Source organism: Clupea harengus, unplaced genomic scaffold (genome assembly GCF_900700415.2).
Source record: "Clupea harengus unplaced genomic scaffold, Ch_v2.0.2, whole genome shotgun sequence".
NCBI classification, from domain to species: Eukaryota; Metazoa; Chordata; class Actinopteri; order Clupeiformes; family Clupeidae; genus Clupea; species Clupea harengus.
In genome coordinates, this window is record NW_024879768.1 from 29,408 (window position 1) to 55,524 (window position 26,117).

A 26,117-nucleotide genomic window follows, 5' to 3' on the forward strand; every position below is an offset into this window, starting at 1 on the left:
ATGGAACAATGTGATATACTAATACCTAATACTATGTGAAGTACTGTTAAGAGGTCAGAGGTCACATGTTCCATTGGAAGAAAAATCACTTTGCTACAATCCAGATTGACACTAAACCTCTGACCTTTTGCTGGCTTCTGTTTTTCTGGTTCTCATGAGTCATGACACACACTTAAACACAAGGACACTTATCCCCCACCCCACCCCACACACACACACACACAGTAAAACTGACACAACAATGCCATACATTTGAACATGTTTATGAACTTGTTTTAACGTCAAAAACCAAAACACGTCCTGATGAAAACTGGTAAAGGTTAAAAATGGGTAACAAAATTATGCATCGAATGAATCACAGTGACTCATTAATTAATGTATGGTTTGAAGTGTCGAATATCAGTGAGCAACACTGCTGTCTACCTGGTACTGAAGATCAACATGCAATCAGCCACATATAGGCACCCACCAGATACTAAGTACAATATAAACCATAATATACAAACATTGGAGATGAAAATTCTTGTGTATATACAATTTAATATTACTCTCTTGTTCGTAAACATGCATGTCCTTTCTCACCAATGTTCGTCAACACTTCCGTGCTTTCTCGAAATTATGTATTCATAAAAATGATTGTTACATTACATAGGAACACATAGGAGCTGGCTTGGAGATTAATTCCATTACAACTCCCTGAACAAGGTGGTGTGTATCATCATACTTACCACCACCTATCCTCTGAGATGTTCATGCTATTCGCAGTGGGTTATGTGTTTCCAGTCCACTGCGACCACACAACCAGTGTAAAATGCAAACAACTCTTCTAGCTTAGAGCTCAATCTTTAGCTCAGGCAACAGCGAAAAGTGCTAAAAGTGTAAGGAGGCAGCATTCACCATCATCACTGTAACAACAATGAGTATCTGATCATTTTCATCCATGTCATGAACTGAGGACTATTCGGAAACGTGAGTAGCTTTAGTGGCTGTACACACAGTTAGTGTTTTCAGTGACTCTGCTTAGTTATATATCATCATCATCATCTATGTAGGGGATGTCAAGGTCAGAGAAGCGCCTGTTGATTTTTGGGCTTGGTCCTTGGCTACTAGGACTACATGAGAAGGGCAGGCCATCTGTACCACCATCTTGTTCTGGCATAACGTATAGAGACTGAATTCCATCTCTGTGTAGACATCGGAGTTTGTGCTTGGCGTCGGAACACTGCCTGACGTCTGATTTCGACTTCATGGCCTGTGAGGGAATGCCCTTTGTCTGCCACTTGTTTGAACATGGGGTCGTCTTCCCTGCAGCACATAAAATGGTCTTTAAACAGGAAGCCTTGCAGAAACATTTGAGTCACTGTTTCCGGTCTAGGGGAACATAAATAAAAAACTTTTAAAGGCAATTAGATGCCTTCAAAGACAATTAAGGTGAAAAAGAAAGTTAGAGTAACAAGATAAATTACCTTTCTACTGACCTTCTGAATCCAAGCTAAACCCTCGGTCCTCCAGCAGGCTATCTGAGCTAACAGATGACTCTGAATCCAGGTTGTCATCTGATTGCTCCTGGTCCAGATCAGGCAGCCTGCAGGCAAGGTCATCCCTGTAACACAAAGCAGAATAAAAGTGTGAACCCAATAAAACTGGATTGCTGAATGACCGAGCTGCACCAGATACTGGAAACATGAATTCATCCACTTACTTCTCTTGCTTGATTGACTTGATCCTCTCAATCAGTACCTTTTCACACTCCATGGATATTGTATCCATTTCACATATAGCTTTCTCATTGACCTACAAACAAGAAATTAGAGTAAGTCAAATCAACTTCCAATTATTTAAATTTCATGTTTAAATCATCGGTAAGGCATTTCTGTCTAAAACTAGTGAACTAACTGGCTATTGGCCAACAGACTTGCCTTGCAAACAACAGCACAACTGAAAGCTAGATAGTTTACCAATTGATGTATTTTTATGATGCATTTGGCAACATCGCCTTGTAAAAGCTGTTCTTATATTTTTGTGGGGTTTTGGACCCAGGTTTTACTTTTAAGCTTTTGTCTTCATAATTGTCTAATCTTGTAAATATCCTGTTTTTAAAGTGTTCACATGATTGCAACTTATAGACCCGTATAGACCCTCAGACTCCAAAGTCTAACTTCCACCATCTGGCAGTCTTGAGCTGAAAATACAGAACGCGTTCTTATCTAACTTAATATAATTAAGCACGAGTCACTGCCGCCCACTACGCTTTATTCCTCTGTGGCGGGGTGACCTTTGAGCTGCTGTGTCTGTTGCGTGCTGTGTTTACCGTGTTCTGTCGCTTGAGCCTGAGCTGGCTCACGGCCAAAGCCTCTGCAAACTCCAGCTGCTGGATCTCCTCCATTTTCTCATTGTACCTCCTGACCTGCTCGTTTATCAGAATCTCCATACACCTGCAGAAAACAGAACTGTGTCAGCTAACCATGCCATCAGACTTGTATGTATGGATGTAAAACATATAGTGCATTCAAACGGATGGAAAATGGTATTGCGTAATATGCGTACATATTCAGTCCTACATTTGACTTCAGTGTGTAAGCAGTTCTTTGCGGATTATTATCAGTGGACAGCAAGTGACAAGCAGATGATAAATGTCTCTGAAAGGGAGCTTACGTGGTGGTCTTGCCAATATCCTTCATGCTGAGGAAAGGATCAGAAGAGTCAGGGCTACGGAGAATGCAAGGTGCAAAAACGATGGCCAGGGAATTAGCTGACATCCGGTTGTGTTCTTCCTCTCTGGCCACTCTGTTGAAAAGACATTCATTGGGATTAGGCCACTTGCATTTTCATGTGCTTGCTTAGGTGAGAATAACAACTACCTATTACCATATGGCCATATGACCCTGACCTCATGACCATACATACAGTACACCATATGAAATTTCTCACCTGACAAGGTGAAAGACAAGTCGCTCAAGGGTGTGAAAGTGTGAGGGGGGAAGTTCCTCTAATGTTCGATACATGGCACGTAGTTGGTCAACCTTCTCAGGCAGCTCTGTGTGGGAAATCATTTTGCATGACTTGCAAGATCAATCATTTCCGTAGCGATATCTGCAAACGTGTCAAACTATCCTGTGTGGCCTGATGTACACTCTTTTACACTATAATTTTTACTAAAAGACTGAAGAAAAAAGATAAATGTCCACACATATGAATGTGTTCCCTATACATTTGTTTAATTTAAATTCACTCCCCAACTTTTAATGTGATTAACGTGAAATTTTCGAGCCTTCAGGTCAGGCCAATGAGACTCACCCGCAACATGCAGAAAGTCACTGTACAGGTTAAACGTCATAAGGGGGTCCGGTAACTCCCGAAGCCACCGTTTGATCAGGCCTGTGATGGTGTGGATAGGATAGTTCTCCAGATGGGCAGATCTGGGGTCTAATAACAGACCAGTGTTAAAGTAGCATAAGAAAGGCTGGCAATAGATTTAATGGTGGAATATGTTTAAAGCAGCAGTAAGGTGTTTTGAAGTGTAATGGGGTTAATCACAGGTTACACAAGCTTACTACCTTAAAAGGTGTGTTTACCTGTCCTTCACAGGACCATATTACATCAAAATAAATTTGACGATACCAAAAGTAGTTGCCTATAAAACCATACCTAAAAAGTAGCAAAGTCCTGCACACTTTTGCTTTAGTGAGTAGATTGGATACATAGATTTCTCCATGCAGCACACAAAGGTAAGGACAGTGCAGAGGGGTTTTGTGAGGTCTCACCTGTTTCCAGTATCTGGTGCAGCTCCCGCCCTCGGCAGGCAGAGCCTGACTTGCGGTAGATGCCCTCTGTGTACAGGCCATTCATCTCCACGTGCTGCAGCATCATCTCCATGACCATGGGCACGGGGGTGGCCTTGTTGGTCAGGGCGCACACGTGCACACCGAAATGCAGAGTGCCCGGCTCATTTGCATTCTGTTTTACATGTAAAAGAGGACAAAAGGTGATGCTTCAGATCTCACATCACAACTAATGTTCAACTAATTCAACAGTTCAGCGGTGTACTCTCAAGTTGAGGAGGGGAACAAATATTAGGGTGAAGAGTTCATATGACATTACATATTATATCATATTACATAATATTTCAGTTGATGATACATCTGATTGAAATACACCCTATTCACTGTCGCCTTTGAAATACTGAAAACATCGAAGCACTCGGCTTCTTTGCCATAACAGTTACCTTCATCGAGGTGCGCGTGGAGCAATCTGTGATTATCTTGCTCAGGCATTTTTTATGGCACACCATCTTGCAAGCTGAAAAATAAAAATGGGGAATTCTGAGTGAATTTCATAGTCCCAATCTGGCAAACACTGAAACCAGCAACAAAGGATGCTGGGTACTCACAGCTGCACATGCAGGCCTTCTCCATGCCCCAGATGAAGGAGCCGCACAGGTCACACGACTGCATGATGGTCACCTGGTAGGTGCTGAACAGGTGATCCAGAGGACTGTCCATCTGCAGAGACAGAGTACAGGCATACAGTCCATCATGGAGCACAGGCATACAGTGCATCATGGGCCGTGTGTTCGGTCAGGTTTGGGCCAGCTGATGGAGATCTGCTGCACACTTTTTCCGCACTTTTGCACTACCAATTTCACTGAGTATTGTTTAAATAAAAGAATAACTTGTTACTTTGTTTTGCCTTGTTTCTTTTTGTCTTTTCACAATTCTGAGCTCTTTTAGACTGAAATGGACAGAGTAACGTGCCGCAGCTTCTCCCAACCTGTTCAGTTCAGGAAGAGATTAGAAGCATGGTGGCAGTACAAGCGATGTGACATGGCAAAAAAGCTTTGATCTGTTGGTTTGAATTCTGTGTGTGTGTGTGTGTGTGTGTGTGTGTGTGTGTGTGTGTGTGTGTGTGTGTGTCAGGTTATACTTACGCATTTGTCTTTTTTTCTTTTCTGCTTCGATTTCTTGATAAACTGAAAGGTAGGAAGGGTAATCAATGAAACCACTATCCTTAATTGCTTTATTGCTCAAGACTAATGCGATAGACTGGTACACATGCTCTGAAGTGAAGCTTTTTAAATCACCTGAACCGGGTCAGCCCCCTCCTTCTTAATCTCTCCACGGATAAATCCGTCTAGAATCGACTGGAACAAATTCACCACCAGCTGAATTTCTGTCTTCTTCGATCCAGCCAGACTGGAGACTCTGCTCTCATATCCTTTCATTAAAACTTTGTAGCCAATTTGGGGTTTCTGTCGAGTCAGAGGTGATAGTCATGAAATCCACAACCATAACCTAAATGTTTAGACAATAAATATACTATAAAAAGTACCAGGTAGTAAAAAAGAAAAGTCCTAAATGAACACCTTTTTATATTATATTTATTGTGTGTTTCTTTTGTTCTATGTTGCACTGTGGCCCTTGAGAAAACATATTTCATTCCTCTGTATGTATGATATTTTGACAATAAAATGACAATAAAAGCTGACTTGACTTGACTTGATTTGACTAATCAATTTACAATTGGAGAGATGTAAGAAAGCTCTTTGCAAGTGACATTTGATACTGGCATGGCTAACTCACCAACACAGAGTACATGCTCTTGATCTGCTCTCTGAAGTGGTTAGTGGCCATGAGGAAGATGCGCTCAGTTTCTGAAAGCTCTTTACCTCGGGTGCGAAGATCATTCATCTGCATTTGAAAAGGGGCCAGGGACGAATATTCATTACAAAACTCATACACTAACACATGAAAACAGGTATACAAACGGAACTATACTACTACTACAGTGTATTATGGAGACAGAGCTTGGACCTGGTTGCCCAGGAACTCATCCAGATCGCGAAGTTCGTTGCTGTCAGTGATCTTGCGGTCCAAGGAGGCGTACCACTCCTCTTGGACTCGTGTGGCTCGACTGATTTTGATGGTGAGGTTCCGTCGGACGCGACTGGCTTGGTTGGCGGGCTGATTGGAACGAGGGGAGTACATAGAGGATCTGGCTGTGGGATAGAAAGCAGACGCAGGAGAGGGAAATATAAATGTTGGGAGAAAGAATGAAACAATGTAGATGTTAAAGAAACAATGTAGGCGTTGGTATTAAGGAGGCAGTTCAAACAGGTGTAAAGGAAGAATGTAAGGAGAGAATACAAATGTCAGAAGTGAGGTGAGAATATCACCATTGGGAGTTAGGAGAGAATTTAGATATGAGGACATGAACCGTGTGAGGTACTACGTGAGATCAGGGAAGTGCCTGAGTAGAGCAGATTACCTTCTTCTCTTTCTGCCAGTGTCCTGGCCATAGTTACTCTCCCATCTTCCGGTGTCTTTTTGTTTTTCCGGAACTTACTGAAGAACCCAACTCTGAGGCACACAAACAGAGGGCCGTATGTAATATACTACAGGTTAGATCACATCACAGTTTCAAAAGAAGGTTTCACTGTTGCCGTCACCGTAGTTTTCAATGATATAGTCCAGGACAGGCAGTGATAGGACCGCAAGAGTCTACCTCTCTGGGGTGGGCAGCTGTGAGGAACTAGAGCTGTCACTGGACCGCCTCTCCGTACTGATCTTCGACCCATCCAGCTCTGCAGCCAACTGAAACTGTGAGAGACAAAACCACCATTAGCAAACCATTCTGCCTTTTACAAATACACTTATTACCGCAGCTGGCATCTGTTTCAAGAGCGAAAGACCAGCATTAATAATCGAAGGGGAAAAAAAGCAGATAGGGTTACAAGAGCATTGCAGGCCATCCCAGTTAGAGTTACACAGAATAGAGTTAGATCCCCCAGTACGCAGTAAACACAATTATGACTCCAGTAATCACAGCAAGTCTCTGCACCCGTCACCAACAGAGCAAAGTAAACAAGCAAACAGTGCTTTCGGCCACCAGCACGGGTAATGTCATGACACACCACACCAATTTCCCGCTGTTCACATCCCATCATACACAACTCCCACTTTGACCTTTTTTGCCGTGCTTTATTTTTAACCTCCTTTGGACGTTCATGTGGCAAACATTAGTGTTTCCCTCCCTTTTAAAACAGATTTGATAGAACTGAAACCAAAGGCCAAAGTGTTAGTTTTGGTTTGTACTTGTTTTTGTTTGACACCTTCAATAAATAACTCTAAACAGTCTCTTGATAGGCATAAGTCTACAGAGAGAGTGGTCCCTCACTGATTGTGTTTTGATACCAGTTAATTTGGCGAATATTAGTGTGTTAATGAGCATTATTAACGAGTGTGCGTGTGTTTATGATATTTGTTCCATTTCTCTCTATGGAAAAATACTCATAGATCCTGGAGACACTGGCCTAGTATTCATATATGTCTCTCATACATGAATGATCCCATGACTGAGTGAAGAGTGCTAGAAAGTTGAACAAAAAACAAACAAAAAAAGGCATCTGCGGGGCTTATCTCTCTTTGCGACAAAAAAGGTCAGAAACCAGTTATGAGATGATTTCACTGCACCACTGCGAGGAGAGGCAAGAGATATGGTCTGGAGAAGGAGAGCATAGCTGGTTTCCCTTGGTGCTGATGCTGAACCATGCAAACTTCAGCTTCGGGTTTCACGGCCTTCCCTTTCTGAGGTCACCGCGTCTGCATGCCATGCATGAGAGTGTTTTTGAGCGTGCATGTGGGTTCTCGTCACACGGGTACCTTCACCCGGGGGTTGAGGAGCACCGCACCGAGACTGGCGCGATTGGGCACAGCAGGACTGATGGGCGGCAGGGGAAAGCTCCAGTACTCCATTTCCTGCCTCTCGCGGCTCTGAAACACCAGCCCGCTGCGGGCTTGGGCGAGCCGACGCTTACGCTTGGGGCGTTTGCGGTAGCGCACGTTTACCTATGGGGGGAGTTTTTCAACCGGCAGAAGTTCGGGAAGCACAACAGACACTTATGATGACTTGTCACCTGGGTCGTGAACGGAGCAAGAGAGAGACTTTCTCTCAGGACATCCAGATACATCCAGATACATCCAGAAACAGGTACTTTACAAAAAAAATGTATGTCCTACGTCTACTGTAAATTGCAGAGTTATAAAAATTGAGATGTCTATGACACAGAGCCAATCTACTTGTTTTAGATGTAATGCAGTACCTCTGCAGAAGAGCCTGGGCTGTCTGACTCTGAGGAGCTGATCTTTGACACGTTATCCAGAGAGATGGACTTTCCTTGAGACCTGTTGTAGGTAAGACATCAAACAAAATTACAAAACAAAGACAGAACTGTGTGCTTAAAGCAGATCCAGCGAGGCAAGGATAACTCACAAAAAGGAGACTAGAGAGAACGCAACAATACAGCTAAACTTAATACATTTTCAGTCACCTCCCCAAAAAAGCAGACACTCCTCAAAAAGTCTTACTGTAAACCCTTTATCCTCAGGTTCTGTGGTCGTTTGACCTCTGGACTGACTGCTTCCAGCTGCCCCTCTTCGCTCCTCCGCTCCTTCCACTTCTCAGCCTTCTCCTTCATGAAACTGTTGTTGTACCGCTGCAGGGACGAGGTGCTGTACAGCTCCCCCGAGTCGTCCTTCTTGGACTCGTCACTGCTGTCCAGCTGCAGGGAGAGCGGGCGTCCGAGTGCTGACGGAACACGTTTCCCCTCGTTCTCTCCTCTCTCCCCCACGCTCGCGCCCTCTCCGTTGAGCTTCTCCTGACCACCAACGCCGTCTGATTCGGGCAGCGGAGGAAGGGGCTTCTTCAACTTCTCTTGGTTGTCACCTGAAGCTGCTGGCTTGGTCTCTTTACTTGGCTTCTTCCCTACCACTACTCTGTCTTCCTCAGACAACGTCCTGTTGAACAGTTAAGAATACCAATCTTTCACAATTAGGTACAACAGGGGAAATTGTAATAAAGCACATGCTCTTGCCCCATGATTAAAGAAAGCTGTGCCTTCTCCTGTGGCTTCTCCTCTGTCAAATGCAATGTTTTTTTATAAGGTATAGTTGAATAACACAATGTTCTTACAGGTATGGTTAGAAATATATAAATATATATAAATTATTTCCAGGTATTCACAAAGTTCATCCAACTACCAATTCAGCCCAAAACATTGATGCCAGCTCCTCATCAAAAGCGTGCAGTGGAAGAAATACAAACCACTAGCCTATCTGGGCACTGTTTTTCTAGAGGTCAGAGTTCATTACCATCCAATATGGCTGCTGCTGAGCGTTTTCACTGGCTTACCTAAATCACATCACAAATCCACTATAACATGGTCGTCATAACGACAAGCAGTGAGTTGAGGTTTTGAGGGCTACCTCCTGCGGGTGGCTAGCTTCTGCATCTTCTTGAAACTCTGGCGTCGGCTCAAGTACTCGACCCTCTGGTGGGAATCACGCCAAACTGTCTGGATCAAACAGGCTGCCTTCCAGCGTCTCCTCACGCTGAAGTTCCTCCATGACCGCTGAAGACGAAGGAAAACAGACCGTCATATTTTCAGCACTTTTCTATCCCTCTACTGCGCCAGTCTCAAGCAGAAGGATCCCCCCACTAAGCTTGGTTCTGCTGAAAGTTACTTTGAGTTAAAAGGGAGTTTTTTTGCCACCGTGTTTGTGTTTGCTTGTGTTTGCTCTAGGGGGTTCAGGCCTTGGGTTCTGTAAAGTCTTTGAATTGAATTGAACGGAATTGCTCTAGGCTTCCCATTAGTTACACATAAACACTACAAGGACCATTATTTTAACTATGCCTGTAGATAACTAATGTGACACCTTCTGCCAAAAAAAACTAACAAAGCCAAATAAACCAGACCTGAATGATAATGGCTGTGTCTCTCTTGTAGAGGAAATTCTTCCGTGTTAGGCAGGCGCGGAACCAGCGCTGTAGGGTGATGATGCTCCTCATCACCTCCTTATGCAGGGTCTCCTGGAGTCTCTGACGCTCCACCTCCTGGAGGAACACCTGGGGGGCAGACACATGGTATGAGGGATGGTGCTGCAGGTTAATGTATAATCGGAATTATTAAACATTTGATACAAAATCACAATATTATGTAATTATATAATGTGTATGTATGTTTGTAACTACAGTACAACAAATGTTCAGTGAGAGATTTGTCAACTTGTCATGTAACGTCACTAATCGTAGGAAATATGTTCTTTGAAACTCAGAATATCACTAGGAAAGTAGACTCAACAACTCACTGCTCATATTAAGAGTGAGATGTACTGTATCAAGTATTAGGCTACAAGTCACAACTGTTTATGTTATGGCACAGGTGGATATTAAATCTAATTCTTAGAAGCTAAACTGTCATAGCTTTGTTAGTACATAACTGAATCAATAAATCAGAGATTTACCTTTGTTTTCCCAATCTGATAATTCGTCTCTGTCACTCTCAGTTTCTGAAGGAAGTTTGCAATGTCCTCTTTTGGTGATTCAACTTTCTTTGGCAGTAACACGCGAAACTGATCAATGAATTCCTGAACAGACGAAAAATCACACAATCATCCATCCTGTTCAGATGATTATTAGTATCAGTCCGGTATGTCTTCAGATCAAACTATAGCTCCTTCATAAGGCCTCAAAAAACCTCCCTACAGTACCTTAAAAGTATACTTGACCCCGTAGCCCGACCTCCTGATGCGAACTGTCTCCAGCATCCCTGTGTACCTAAGCTGCCGCAACACTAGAGCCTCATCAAACTGCATCTCCAGCTGAAAGTAAACATCAGTAGAGACATGTGAACAGCAGACACTAGAACCTCATCAAACAGCATCTCCAGCTGAAAGTAAACATTAGTAGAGACATGTGAACAGCAGACAAACAATCTTCCAACATCAGTATCAAGCAGACTTAAAATTCTGCAACAGCTTTACTAGCAGCAACCTCACACTGCACGTTACTGTACACACCGTACAGTATGTTTACCTTTTTAGCATTGGAGCGGATGCAACGCACAAAGAAGGGCTCCGCCTTCTTCAGGGTCTCTAGTAGCTTGCTCAGAGAGGACTGTGGAGATGAACACAGAACAGGAAAGCAGAGAGTACAGCACAAGCGTCATTGATTTTTTTCATTAGCAAACTATTAGGGCAGCACAATACATCAAAAGGATCCGATCAGTGGTCCCAGTAGCCAATTAACTACTTGGGATGCTCCCAGAAGGTGATAAGTGATGAGCTACACAGTAATGCATTAAAGTACAAACAGAAAATGAACAGAGGATGTCTCAGCCAAACATGAGATACATGTAAACAACCAGAGGGCATTCTACCTGAAACTGTGCACTGATACTTGGGGGCTTTTTCTTTTTGTGCAGCTGGAGAAGGGACCTGCTGACGCGATTATGAAGCGTCAAACCCACAATGTATTTGAGAGACTTGGAGTCAATGAGGTTCTGTAAGAAGTGAGCAATAGAGAGAGAGAAAGAGGTTCAGATTCTAGTAGGTTCCGCAGTAATTAGCATTCACATGCTGGGACAGAGTCACTTCTCTGCTAAAACAATAGCCTACATTTTTACCTTTGGGATGATTTGTTTGTGTCTAGATCCTCTGTTCTTCCTGTAGATGTTTTTAGAAAAAATGATGACTAGTTACTAAAAGTATGGTCATACTCAGATAATGAAGGTCTTGTGCTCTGCAGTATAACCATTCTCCAGGTTAATACAGACATTGAAGACCTCTAGTGAAGTACTCCACCATGATGTTTTTTTCTGAAGGAATTTTCTTAAATAAACCATACTAACGATCCATTGCTTACATACAATCACATGCTTTCAAAATGCAGAGCATTGGGAATCACAAATACATTTCATGTGATTTGATCATGCATCATGCAGTGGGGGCTCCAGACTCACTGAGAGAGGCGGCAAGGCTTCCTCAGACAGCCAACCGACTGATGTAGCTTAGGTGGAGCTTCCCCACCCAGACTCATCGGCCTAACAGAGTGACATATTTGTCCATGCAAGACCCTGATTGAACCCAGACCACAGAGGACAGTATTAGAGGACCATAGAGGAGTAGAGAAGTTAGAACACGCACACACAGTGCAACACAAGAGAAGACAATCAAGACAGGGTTAAGGTAGATTTACACCTCTGTAACTACGGGTGCGGCTGACCGCGCAGTTGCATCGGCGGACTCGTTTTGGTTTATGGTTCCTTAAGGTTCCCCAAGGGTTGTGCTTGTTGCAAATCGATTCAACGCCAGAACAGTAGGTGGAGTAACGTTTTTTTGCCTACCCCATGACGCGAATGGACACGATGAACGGGAGATTTTTCTGTTGAAAATGCCTTACTTTATAGACAATAACGATCATACACCCCGTTGCACTAAACAACACTCAAACAAATAAATATTGGATTGTTAGTCTATTAAGTATTGTATTTTATTAATTAGCCTGTTGTTAACCTTTCCTGCTAATCGTAGTCTGAGATTACAGGGGAGACTTTTGTTTACTGCTCCAGAGCCGAAGTGATCTATATTCAATTCAGTACCAGTGGCGAAAAAGACAGATCACATGATGCAGAAGTTCGTTTATTGACACATCTTTTAAGGACGGGCACAGCGCTTTAAAACGACGTGTTTATAAGTTGCATTATTCAAAGGTGAAAGATAAAAGGCGAGAGAATCGCCAGGTGTAGGCCTACCTTATCATCATGAGAGTAGCTGTTGTCAGTATTTGTAATACAATGTGTTGGCCGCAAGTTAACTCCACTTCACGTTAATGATAGCTTTTGTATGAGCAGACTGGGCTCAGCTTGCCTCACGTGTGCAATAACATATGCCGTTTAATCATATTTGGTAGAATGAAGGACAAATTAATTGTGAAGACTATCACCGAGTTTGAAAGGTAGGCTATTGGTCAGGTAATAGCCGAGTGACAGCTGATTTTCTTTCTGATTTGACAGTAGCCTACATCTGTGTGTTTTAAGCAAATACAATGTGAAATAGGCTATTTACCAACGGGCACCTGCTATCTTGGATTATACAGTAAATAAGTTGCGAAATGAAACACAAACACATCACAGTTGATTCACATCGATATGAATGGATGACATGACTAACAAGTGGCGAAAAATGATTATGAAAGTACCAGTAGCCTACCAGTGGCGAAAAAAGACAGATCACATGATGCAGAAGTTCGTTTATTGATACACATTTTAATGACGGCCACAGCGCTTTAAAACGCCGTGTTTATAAGTTACATTATTCAAAGATGAAAGATAGAAGGCGAGATAATCGCCATGTGTACCTTCTCATCATGAGTGAATGTCAGTGCTTGTAATACAATGGTGTTGGCCGCAAATTAACTCCACTTCACGTTAATGTTAACTTTTGTATATGAGCAGACCAGGCTCCATTCTATCGCTTGCCTCAGGGGTGAAATGTATTGATTCACATCAATATGAATGGATGACATGACTAACAAGTGGCGAAAAATGAATATGAAAGTACCAGTACCAGTGGCGAAAAAAGACAGATCATATGATGCAGAAGTTCGTTTATTGATACACATTTTAATGACGGCCACAGCGCTTTAAAACGCCGTGTTTATAAGTTACATTATTCAAAGATGAAAGATAGAAGGCGAGATAATCGCCATGTGTACCTTCTCATCATGAGTGAATGTCAGTGCTTGTAATACAATGGTGTTGGCCGCAAATTAACTCCACTTCACGTTAATGTTAACTTTTGTATATGAGCAGACCAGGCTCCATTCTATCGCTTGCCTCAGGGGTGAAATGTATTGATTCACATCAATATGAATGGATGACATGACTAACAAGTGGCGAAAAATGAATATGAAAGTACCAGTACCAGTGGCGAAAAAAGACAGATCATATGATGCAGAAGTTCGTTTATTGATACATATTTTAATGACGGCCACAGCGCTTTAAAACGCCGTGTTTATAAGTTACATTATTCAAAGATGAAATATAGAAGGCGAGATAATAGCCATGTGTACCTTCTCATCATGAGTGAATGTCAGTGCTTGTAATACAATGGTGTTGGCCGCAAATTAACTCCACTTCACGTTAATGTTAACTTTTGTATATGAGCAGACCAGGCTCCATTCTATCGCTTGCCTCAGGGGTGCAATTGATTGATTCACATCAATATGAATGGATGACATGGCTAACAAGTGGTGGAAAATGAATATGAAAGTATTTGTTCGGTGAATTAGCGCGTTCTCTCCAAACAATGCAGTCAACGGTTTTTAACACCAAACAATCGCAGTCAACGGTTTTTAAATGTCAACATAGTTGTACAGCCTATCACATAACTATCATCTGAAATATCACGGTATGTCAAAACAAACCTTTGATCTAAACAGAATATTCAGTATGGAATAGGAATATTTCAGAGCAGTATCTTTTATCGCGTTTGACAAATATGCTCAGATTGCTGTTCAGGTAATTTCTCCTGTGAGAATGGGATAGTATTCTGTCCATGAATTCGCGGTCATTTGAGGTCCTTATAAGTGTTTAAATAGGGTTTGTAAAGATGCTCATATCTTCGGACCTCTTCTGTTGTGTATGTTCATAATCATCAAGAAGAGGCTTGTGAGACGGTCTGCAGGTTATTCATGATTCAAAAATATTGTAGTCTTGCCTTGGCCTTTAAAAATGGCGATACTATGCTATGAAAACCGGAAATGTGAGACTCCTGAAAGGATGCGGTTAGCAGCCAATCACAGTCTTGCGGGGTACGTGAGCCCTAGGAGGATTTTGTTGGATAGTTACAAATTTTGGCGGACGCACTTACGTCTTATGTAACTGCGCAAGGGGCTTAAAACAGCGCTTATGTATCTTACGTGCGTACGTTTCTACGTTAAAACCGAGTATAAAAGCCCCTTTAGACGGATATTCCACCTGATTCCAGAGAAAATCTAAATCAAGTATGATTCAGTGTAAACCCATAACCCATGCAAATCCCAGTGTCCAACATGTGAAAAGATACTGTTGTTATTGTAAAATGGGATTTTGGGGTTAATGAATACACCTCATTCCAAACTAAACCAAATCATACACACACCACATTTTTTGTCACTTAAGCAAAAAACAACAGAGACAGGAGTATGTAAAAGGTCTCATTGGCTGACATCCAGTTTGACTAGAAGTCTTTGAAGTCAACTCACTTTTTCTTCTCGAACGTGGCAAAGATGTCCTCAAACACTTCTAGGGGAAGTTCCTCTGAGCGATCGAAAGAGAATTCGGTAATGCGGCTTTGACTGGAAATTACGGGGGGGGTAAAAAGATGTGTCATTGCCAAATGTTGAACCCATACACCCTGCAAGCTCTCCTTATACCATTCACCTGTACTCTAAGATTTACTTTTGGAATGTGACATTTGCATTTTGTTATTAAGCAGATGGTTATGTCCATAGATAAATGACAAGTATTTTCCAGATACATTTTCAACATTATGTATACTTCCTGGGTAACAAACCCATGACCATAGTCTTTAGTTCCTTGCTATACTACCTCAGCTTCAGGAACACACAATTATGCTTGCAGGAAAAAATAGAGTTTTGGCAGGAAAAGGGAGATGACGTCATGATGCCAAGTGTGTAGGCGGTGCTTAGTCACCTCATCATCCTCTCAATAGGCGCGCTCTTCCGCTTCTCGCCCAGCGACTGACGGGAGTAGCGGCGAACTGTATCTAGAAAGACCCACAGAAAAGCAAACCAGGTCAAACTGCAAATACCTCCAAAACAGAACATCATAAGAATCACCCACCTTTGCTACAGGTCATGGTCATAGAAACACCTAAGCAATGCCAGTCTGGAGCTGGTCACTGAGGAATGCCAGTCCGGAGCTGGTCACTGAGCAATGCCAGTCTAGAGCTGGTCACTGAGCTCTGTGCGTTACACCACCCTGTAGCAACATCATTAGCAAATCCTTTCCTTAAACCTAGCTCAATGAATAACATAGTATGGATTTGAAACAAAACACATCCTGTAAAGCATCTCGCTCTCTGGCCTGTACCTGCATGCTTTGCTGCCCAGCGCCTCCCTGCCTCGTTGAAGGTAGCCAGGGTGCGTATGGTGGCCCTGAGGATGCCCCAGCGGAACATGGCCACAGGGTCCGCACCGATCAGCTGGCGCAGGAAGCTCCGCTCACTGCTGCGCAACAGCGCAACTATGTCCGGCCGCATGTGGTCCGTGTTCTTCTCACGGAAGTCCTGAGGGTATGCATTAAGAAAAGTAGGTAGTCCTAATAGTTACAAAGGCTGTTCTGGAAGCCTATGTTAATGAAAGAAATCGCACAAGGTGCCACCATTACCCTACATTACGCCTTTGCACCTTCTGTGTATTCACATACTGTATGTATGTTTTACAATCTGCAACTTAATTCCTTTTACTTAGAGAAGAACAACACCATGGTCTGAATCCAACTGTGTTATGTACCTTGCTCTGGTATTTGACCTTGCCAGCAAAGTGCTTGATGATGAATGCGGGCTCGAGTACTGGAGTTGGCACAAATGAAGGGTTCCCCTGATGCTGCTGCTTGAACTTGGCCAATAGTGTGTCATCTGTAGCATGGGGGAAGCTACAGAAGGAGAGTAACACAATCAGCTGAACGTACACCACCAACATACACCAGCATGACAACGGGGAAAAGGAGTCACACAGATGGCCATACTTGCTCTCCTCATCCAGCAAGTGAAAGAGTCCTGTGGGCTTCTTGCTGATGAGGTGGATGCAGCCGATGTTGTCGTTGTAGTCAATGTTATCCCACGTGATGCCTTCAGCCTGATACTCAGCCTGGAAGACAAAATGAAAAAACACAGCAGCGTGACTTAAGGGGAAAGCTGTGTTCTTTTAAAATGGTCGTCTCAGCAGCTTTCTCGAGGCTGAAGTGAGCCAGCTTGAGACCTCACCTGCTCAAGTGTGAAAATGTACTGATTGCAATAATACTGAAGCTGCTCGTTAGCATAGTTGATGCAAAATTGCTCAAAGCTGTTGATCTCGAAATCTTCAAATCCAAAGATGTCCAGCACACCAATGGACAAACACTGTGAAGAAGAAAATGGAAAAAACAACGCAGGGAATTATGTATGCATGCCACAACAAACTCAGCAAACACATTCTGCTCAGCCAAACACAGCAAGTTCCTGACCTGGATGGACACCTCCACGTCCTTTTTGTTGAGCAGCGCATGATTGATGCGCAGGACGATCCAGTCAAACAGGGAGCCATACAGGGACTTAGCCATGGAGTCACGCGCAGTCACAGCCTGACGGAGAAAATAACAAATCATTTGCAGAATATTGGGGCTATTTACAAACGGGGACAGTGAGTACTGAAGTCTCCAGTGCTTTCTGAAATGGTCAGTTTTGCCTCCTTCATTTTTTGAAAGCTACATTGCTGAATGATACTTCCTGTCCCCAGCAGTCTTCACAACAAATACCAACTGATTGGTGAAAGGGCTTGTGAACTCTTATATGTGAAGAAGACAAAAGATAATTTTAAGTAGGTGACCCTTTAAGTGCCTAAAAGAACGGAATCATGCTGGTAATAATTCTACTTGCTTGTATCACATCATTGAATATCAATTGACTGTCAAAGTCAAATAAAAATTCAGCTTTGGACTGAGTAATGATGCTGCCTACCTCGCTGAGGCTGTAGGGCAGGATCAGTGTGTCATTGGCAGTCATCGCTTTCCTCTTGGTCAGTGCTTCCACCAGGAGTTCCTTTTTTACCTTAAACCACATAAGAAAACATCACTTCCTGTGCCTGAGTGGATGGCAAGTGCTGATAATGCAGTTCTCGTTTTTCAGTATTTTAATGAGAGTAAAGACACCTCTTGATAACGCGTTTACATACTTATTTTTAGGACTTCTCAACTGTGGTTTGGCGTACAATTAAACTCCTGAGAGAAACAAATAGACGCATAACCTGTAACTGCAGCATAGACAGCAGCAGTGTTATCATTACCTGAAGCAGGTCAGAGAGGGTGGCAAGGACATGTGGTGGGCCCACCCCCAGGCCCTCTCCGTCCTCCGCTGGCTCATATGTCACATTGCCAAGGTACAGGATGGCCGACAGGACAGAGAATATTCTGTGCCGAACACAAAGCATCACATTGCTGGCTTTAGGCCTTTATCATGGGTAAGGTCAAAGAATCGCTGTTAGGGATAATATATTTTCTAATGCTACTCCAGTGCCATGCTTTTCCAATTACAGTCTCCAATGGCAGGCATTACCGGTTGCCAGGCACACATAATTCATCAGAGACGGCGGGTGCATTGTGGGATGTGAAATAGCACTGAGCTGGTCTGCAGAGACATATCTAGCACACATGCGGCACCCTGAGGCAGCCCAGCGGTTGCTGAAATTCTTATTGCATTCTTTTCTTTTTAGGATTGACAAGTCCCAACCTGCCGTTCAGAAAGGCAATGAAAAAAAGATTTTTTTCAAGAGAAAAAGGCACACCCTCTTCATGTGCATATCCTACGAGGACTTCTTCCAGGAGTTCAGTGTGAATGCTCATAAGCCCAAATGGTTGCCATGTTAAGTGTGTTGTTTCTACGTGGGCAACGTACTGTTTTTTAGTGGCTGGTAGAAATCCCACCATCTCCATGGCCTGCTGAAGTCTCTTAAACTCATGTTTGTTTTCTGCTCTGTCCTCTGACTGAAAGTTTTCCTGTAGCATGGTGATAAGATGGGAAAAACAACATGTGAGAAAAACATGCTTCACTGAATTACCATAAGGCCCGAACTGAACAGGTGGACTTACATGTACCGACAGATCAATGCAAGGTGTTGGCTATCTTGGCTATCAAAAAGACAGTATTACTGCCACAAAATCAATAGATACAATTGACACCGTTATCATTTGAAACCTCCAAACCTGTGTGAGGTAGAGATAATCTTCAGGTTGCAACAGACTGAATTCTTTTTGCTCTTCCTCTGTGGCTCCAAGCAGCAGATAGTAAAAGACGTGGTAGTTCCTGAAGGTAAGACGGAAAGGAGACATGATCTCGGGCCATTGTTGGTTCTATTAGCATTCACTCTAACAGCAACTGGGTTATGTTAGTTATATGACCCAGCAGGATCATTCTGGAAGACTTAACCTCATCCTAACATATGGATAGAAACTATATAAGATGGTATAGCACGCTTTACAATGTGAATGAGCAGTAAGCAGTAATGTACAGTTTGTACCTTTCACTCTTTTCCCTGGACACCAGGCGACACTTCTCCAGCAAGTGCTTTTCAACAACTGCCCTGCATGAACAATTGAGAAATGTAATTAGTCATTAGTTCAGTCTATTTTTAAACATGTATGTCAACTATACTATGTGTATATAAATAAAGTGTGCCGTTACGTAAGAGTTAATTTAAGGGTTTGGGTTATTTCTGATGGGTTATTCATTTCTGTGGGGCTGACTTTTGCATAAGAGACAACAGATAAATTAACATGCACTTTCAAACATTTTTGTTTTCTTATCTTGGCCACATTGACTCGTTACTGTTGAGGATGTGGCAGGAATACGCTGAGGATAGAGGGCAAAATGGACGGTGTAGGTACTGAATTCTTACCCTCTCACAACTCCACTCTCTGAGTAGTTCACTTGGATGAATTTCCCAAAGCGACTGGAGTTGTTGTTATGAGCTGTCTTTGCATTCCCAAAAGCCTGTTTGGAGAGGAGCGGAAAAATAATTCACAATTATTTATGATTTCCAGACACAGAAAGAGAAAGAGTGACATTCCTTGAATAGCAGCGAAGCAAACACATTTAGCCTACGTCTAAATGAATGTGGATAAATATTAGTGTTTAGCTGGTGAACACAGAAAAGATAAAAACTTTCTTTAACAGTCTAGCCGACTGGCCCAGTGAGACGAATGAAAAAATATACATATTATGGCGTACAGTTTAGACTAAATGTACTTTATACAGAAGCTACCACGTTTGTGTATATGTATGTATAATAGGCCCTTTTCGTTGTTTCCGCATATGAATCTCAAAATAATTGCATGTACTATTTCAACCATATTAAGGATGTGAACATTGAAAGTGAACTGAAACTTCTCCAGAAAAGGAGCCTGAAACCGTCAAGCAGCCAGATATATTCTTATAAGCAGAGGAGCACGCTGTTGAACACTGTGCTTATGAGAGCGCTCTTACATGGGCCCCGTAGGAGTCTGGCACAGGCAGAATAAATCAGACAGAGGAAACTTTCTTCCTTATGCAACATCTGATTTTGTCTGAGGTAAATGGACAACTGGAAATCCATCATCTACCTCTCTCTGTACTGCTTTTAGAAACATGTTGGATTCCATCATGAAAGAGCAAAGACAAGGTCATCTATCAATTTCCCACCGCAAATCATTGTACAACATCTGATTCAAACATGGAACTCCAAGAGTACATTCGATCATATACAGTGTCCTGCAATTGGTTCAGCAGATGCATTCAACCAAAGGAACTTACAGTAGAATGTATTGTGTATGTACAGTGCATATATTTTCCATCAGTACTTCATGGGTATTGAGCTGATGCTATCTATGTTGTTAGCACCTTGCTCTATCAATAGAACTTAGAACACTACATTGGGGTTAACACTTGAGGTACATTGGGGATAAGACTTTGGAAATATCGTCTCCATGAGAGTGTGGTAAACAGGGAATAGGGATGCTGGGTATCGTGGGATAGGCCCTGCCTTGGCCATTGACAATGCCACATTTACACTGAAAGGTTGCAGTTTTATATTTAACTACTGATACTGACTGTTTTATAGGTCATGGTTGAATTTGTCAACACAACCCCCACTCAAGCACACCTCAACACTGATAGACAGACTGATGTTTCCAACACTTTTCAGCATTGGGTGTTTAAAATGAGCTCTGGTTCCTGGATGTTGGTGAATGAAGGCAGTTTCATGACATCATCATGACCCCATTCAACATAGAAAAAAGCCATTACGGGAACCAAAACATCCAACCGGCCAGAGCAGACTTCAGAGGTCTAATACGTAGTGAGGAGCTGCCATTCCTGTCCCAACAAGCTCAAGCTCAGCACGGCTCTTGTCAGTGTAGCTGCGCATGCCTGGGCTTTGGTTGCAGGGGAAAGAATGTCCCCACCCCACCCCCCTATACTCTTGGCTTAGAACAAAGTTGCAGTGTTTTCCATTTACAGCTCTGTGAAAGAGGGAGGACAATGTGGGGGAGAAAGAGGACACGATAAGAAACCCAGGTGGAACACTGATATGGCTGCGAGGAATTTGTGATGGAAATTATGCTGTATTGAAGACATGCACATCAGGTGACCAGGAAGAGCCTGCCTGAGCTCGTTCCTGTTCCTCAGCTTTCTCTGGTATTCGGCTGCTGTCGCTGCTGCTCAGGCCAACGCCCTGTACCTTTCCATACGCAGACAGAAGACTCAAGCTGTCTCCACTCCACTCCACCCCCTCACCTTACTCACTTCCAGCCAGTTAGAGGCTCTCATTCTCTTTCTGCGCAAAAGTGAGGTGTCCTCCTCCTGGGTTTCCATTTCTGTATGACTGAATATCTGAAACTGAAGACGCAAGAGCCACGACCACAGACACACCATCACAAGGCAAATTGCTGCAAAGTGTTTTTGTTCTGGCGTGTTGACTTTTCATGATGACGGTTTCATCAATGTTGTGATGACAAATCTGGACATATGAAAATAGCTCTCTCAGTTCTGCTGGCATCCCAAACACGTTTTTTATGTAAAATATGAATTGTGATGTATTTTATACTTTATTTGCTTGGTCTGATAAAAGTCGTATAGAATAATAAATTAATTATTCAGCTGATGAGTGGGTCAATTTCAGATTTTTTTCAGAAAACACTGAACCAGCATTGCTTTTTTATGCAAAATGAACACCAGAACCCGTCTACATGAAAACATATTGACTTTAACTTTAACCAGTGTCCGAGGGCTCGTGAGTGTGTCCTATTATTAAAGTTGAAACGGTGGAAGTTTGGGCCCCACTGAGAGTATACAGAAGGGTACAAAGTGCCAAATATACCTTCAGACTTCCTGAAGAACAATGCATTCAATTCTCCATTCACTGGGTAAGGCTTCTACAGGGCAAGACAAGGCCTCAAAATGGCAAATCCCTGCCGTTGTATGTTTAGTGGAACAATGCATCTGGTCTCTACTGTTTGGTGAAAACCAGCTGGATAAGTTGAGTAAATCACCGCAATGACCTACATTGCAGACAGTGAGTTTCTAAAGAGGGTTACTTCAAATAAGGGCTTAAAAACTATTACCATAATTGGCAATGGACCATACCACTGTAATACAAATGATGAAATGATAGAATGGACAGAATAATTCGGGGCGACAGTGGTACAGGAGGTCGAGAAGTGGTTTAGTAATCAGAAGGTTGCTAGTTCGATTCCTCACTGTCGAAGCGTCCTTGAGCAAGACACTGAACCCCTAATTGCTCCTGATTTGCAGTGTGCCATCAGTGTAGATGTAAAATGTATATACATCCTTGTAAGTCGCTTTGGATAAAAGCGTCTGCTAAATGACTAAATGTAAATGTAAATGTAAATAATTCACTAAAATGTCACCTGAAAAAAAAGGGACTGTAGCCCTGCTTCTGGAAATGAAGAAGGATCAGGAGGCCTGGATCTGGTTTATCTGATTATAGCTTCAGATCTTTCTGCCATCCACATGAGGAGGCGTCAAGCAGAGGGCTACAAAATTAGCGCAAGGAGAACCGCTTTTAGGGGAAACCGGGAGGAACTTGTTGAACCAGTTCCGAGACAAAGACAAACTCTCTGGTTGAGTGGCCATAGAGGACAAGATGGCTGGGGTCCTTTGTTGTTGTGCTCTAAGGTTGTTGGTTTACTGTTTCCTGTTATGGCATGAGTAAACTTCCATAGTAGGGTTATAGCAATAGATATTGATACACACCCACGGCTACAAAAGGCAAAAGGAATTCCAGAGTCAATAAATCATCCAAAAAACACTGACTACATTCCCTTTGACACAAATTCACAAGATGACTGAAAGTGAAGCAATCAAGCTGGCAGGCCATTTTCCAGCATAATAATTAATACAGATGTATTATTATAACCTTGTATAGACAGTGACTGCACAAACATAAAGCCACACGGTTCAACTGCAGCACAATATAATATGGGTTCCCTCTGAAACTGGAGCGCGATAAGATAACAGGGTTTGTAAGTGATTAACCCAGCCAGAAACGCCAGAGGGCCACATCAGGTCGAACAGCCTCAGCCCAGTGCCATGTCTCTCTGCAGCTATGGCACAGTGTTGCCCAACTTCAGCTCCCAGTCTCAGACATGCAGTCTAAATTTGTCTTGTGTTTAGGCGACAGCACTTTCAGTGGTGCTCTCGTGCTCTCTGAGAGGAAGCCATAAGGGAAGTGCCACTGACCATGTGATTGGAGGCTCAAAGCTTCCTTAATGGCGGTAGAAATCCTGTCCATGGGACTCCGACCGGGGCACAATACACAATGCTTGCAGTGACTGCACGGCTTGTATGGGTCTCACCACTTTGCGAGGGCAGGGTAAGAAGATTACACAGCAAGCTGGCGATTAGCAATTAATAATCTGTCAGCCTCTGCCCAGATTTGAAGAAAGTGACCATTTTACGACCTCTGGAATATTTATAGCTTGTGTTTACTCCAAACGTGTGCAGTATAATACTTTGATTCACGCAGACAGATTTGTTTTTATTTCCATCTAATATTCTAATAATGACAGCTAGCTAGGATCAGAAAACAGATCTGACTCAATCAGTAAATTGGCCTTCTGAAGATATCTGCTATGATAAGTGGTTTCACCATTTCCTGTTTTGCTGTCAACAGTTCTATTTATTGAACATGGTTACAGCAGTAACACAGAGACTGGCAATTCATACTAAAGCTTTCAACTACGCATAAGTGGTCAAAGCAGGCCTGTAAGATGCTGAATCTGTCAACACTCTTACATGGTCTTAATTTTCCTATGAGCCATAACCTTTTGCCCCTGACCTTTTTGACCCAAAATGACTTCTCCCAGTAAACCCCTGGACCAAAACAAATGTGAGAAGATCCAGACAAAAGCCATCAATAAAGAGCATTTAACCCCTCTGCTACTGATGATCTGACGCAGAAGCTTCTGGATCTAAACACCAGGGTACCTGGGTAAAAAGAACCCTGTTGAGTCATTCGAATTCAGTTATTAACTAGCAAAGATTCTCCCTGTATTAAACCACACATGCTCTGACTGCATACCTTGACCATGTAAAATGCCAATGAGCATGAGAATTTAAATGTATATGTACTCCTGAAAACCATTGAACTCTACCAATTCTGCCAACAGTGACATACCTCCAGCACGGGGCCTGCCCCGAGGATGGTTCTCTCCACCCCGCTGGTGTAGCCCTTCTGACTTAGAGCAGTCAGGCAGTGGATAAGGAAGTTGGTGCTCTGCGTTTTCCCCGAGCCGCTCTCGCCCGAGATGATGATGGACTGGTTGACGTGCTTCTTCAGCATGGTGTGGAAGGCCGTGTCCGCGATAGCGAACACGTGCGGTGGCAGCTTTCCCAGCTGGTGGTTAGCGTACAACTTGACGTATTTGGGGTTGTAGATGGGCAGGAACTTGAAGGGATTTATGGCGATGAGGATGTTGCTGGCGTACGTGTAGATCTTCTCCTTGTGGAAGCGGTAGCGCAGGGTGTCCAGGATGCTCGTCTCTGTCAGGATGGGTAGGTTGCAGAGGTCGTCGCAGTGCTCCTGCTTTGGAGGGAGGAAGCCGCGGTTCAGTAGCCCCTGCACAGTCCTTTCTGCTGCCAGGTGGTCATATGGGATGGAGCCATCGCTGTGGCCCTCTTGCAGTGCAAAGAAGTAACCCTCGCTCTGTGGATGCTGCTCCTGGGCCCTCCTAGGCCACAGCAGGAGCCTCTGCACAGGAAGGTCACTGGGCTGCAGGATCCACTCCTCCCCTCCACACTTTCTCACCTCCACCAGGACGTAAAGCTTGAATGTGTCCAGGCCGAGTGTGGCGCCTGCATTCTGGACGACGGTCGCAGCGGTGGTCGACTTGAGGACATTGAGGATGCAGCATGGAGCATTTTCAGCGGACAGACGAGGATAGATATGTAGAACGAAAGTCAGTTCCTCATCTTGGTTGGTTGACCTTTCGTCATCTGTAACACTCATCCTTACAGACAAAGACACGCCTCAGCATACCGCAGTCTCCTCCATTAACATGTGGTCTCACCTGGTGCAGAATGACAGAGAGAGAGAAAGAGAGAGAGTTCAACATAGTCTAAGACACTGAAGATTGGGATTATAGGTGACATGAAAGTAATGAATACAACTATGCTCTGTCACACTTGCAAACAGTTTATTTCAAATGTTGATCCGCATAAGCCATCCATAACCAGGGCTTCTTTTGAGTCATAGCTCATGATTAATTCAGTCTTAAACTAATATCTGCACCTGTATGTCATTCATAAGCCATGTGGGGATATGGCATAACCTACGTGAGAAACCAATGCCACGTTTATTTAAATAAAATATATACAAAAAGACCAAAAACACAAACGCTGTAATGCAGACTATACGCTGACACCACCTGCTTGGACTAAGAGGCAAATAGTCCTGTTGAGCGCGCATGTTCTTACTTGTTGAGAAAAGCAGCACAGCAACCTATAGACCGTTTATACAAGTGCATACTGCTGTGTTTAATTCGCTGAACAAATGCTGCACTCTATTTAATTTATTCTCATTCATGGAGAATATTCTGAGCCTAATACGTAATACTTGATCGTATTAAAGTACAAAGGTACTAAAACTCTGTAAACACAAAAATACATACAATCAACACCGTTTAGTCTAAAAACCTACCTCATTTCATTGTTTTTTCGGTCAAGCTTAGTTTTCGGCTTGGGGCCGCAACACAGGAGAATCCAGTGCCTAGTTACCAAAACACGGTAGGCTATATTCACCTGTGCTATCGTGATCAAAAAAGGTTGTCTTTCGCGTTCAAAGGTATAGGCTACTCTATACAGCGCTTAGATGAATATTCAGTTAAGAAAATTACACAGCCGAATAATTCCCCGCTTAGAGTGTCTATTTTTCACAAATATAGCCGTACTTAACATTAAAGTAAACTAAGCGACAGTGTCGTTTTCACTTTTGACTGACTTCCTCTCTTTCAGCGACTTCGCCCAGCTGTC

The 26,117-nt window shown here is 43.1% G+C and overlaps 1 protein-coding gene across 4 annotated transcripts; it reads right to left on the minus strand.

The window, feature by feature from the left end:
* Positions 1–247: 247 nt before the first annotated feature.
* On the minus strand, positions 248–26,106 carry myo9b (myosin IXb). 4 transcript variants are annotated; one of them, XM_042704999.1, is made up of 41 exons: positions 25,786–26,106; positions 24,265–25,156; positions 19,489–19,583; positions 19,111–19,173; positions 18,797–18,896; positions 18,489–18,589; positions 17,881–18,004; positions 17,556–17,645; positions 17,063–17,179; positions 16,824–16,958; positions 16,586–16,707; positions 16,351–16,492; positions 15,929–16,124; positions 15,530–15,602; positions 15,079–15,171; positions 11,795–11,908; positions 11,459–11,498; positions 11,213–11,335; positions 10,870–10,950; positions 10,545–10,655; positions 10,299–10,421; positions 9,751–9,900; positions 9,261–9,406; positions 8,364–8,792; positions 8,099–8,180; positions 6,502–6,596; positions 6,265–6,356; positions 5,811–5,995; positions 5,580–5,687; positions 5,081–5,248; positions 4,928–4,969; positions 4,391–4,502; positions 4,226–4,299; positions 3,765–3,957; positions 3,298–3,426; positions 2,932–3,037; positions 2,656–2,787; positions 2,312–2,435; positions 1,703–1,794; positions 1,479–1,603; positions 248–1,305 (listed from the first exon to the last, which is right to left on the minus strand). In XM_042704999.1, the coding sequence occupies exons 2-41, from the start codon at positions 25,093–25,095 to the stop codon at positions 1,025–1,027; spliced, it is 5,739 nt and encodes a 1,912-aa protein (XP_042560933.1). In that variant the 5' UTR covers positions 25,096–25,156; positions 25,786–26,106; the 3' UTR covers positions 248–1,024. The 4 variants fall into 4 exon arrangements, with proteins under 4 accessions (XP_042560933.1, XP_042560934.1, XP_042560936.1 ...); XM_042705002.1 differs by having other exon boundaries at positions 1,168–1,305; positions 1,467–1,603; XM_042705001.1 differs by having other exon boundaries at positions 1,276–1,371.
* Between the last annotated feature and the right edge of the window lie 11 nt (positions 26,107–26,117).

Excerpts from the sequence above, each read along its gene's own strand:
- myo9b (XM_042704999.1), bottom strand. The coding sequence starts at position 25,095 with ATGAGTGTTACAGATGACGAAAGGTCAACCAACCAAGATGAGGAACTG. Across the intron at positions 11,336-11,458 it reads ACAAACAAATCATCCCAAAG|AACCTCATTGACTCCAAGTC; the intron begins GTAAAAATGTAG and ends CACTTCTTACAG. Across the intron at positions 4,970-5,080 it reads AGGGGGCTGACCCGGTTCAG|TTTATCAAGAAATCGAAGCA; the intron begins GTGATTTAAAAA and ends CCTACCTTTCAG.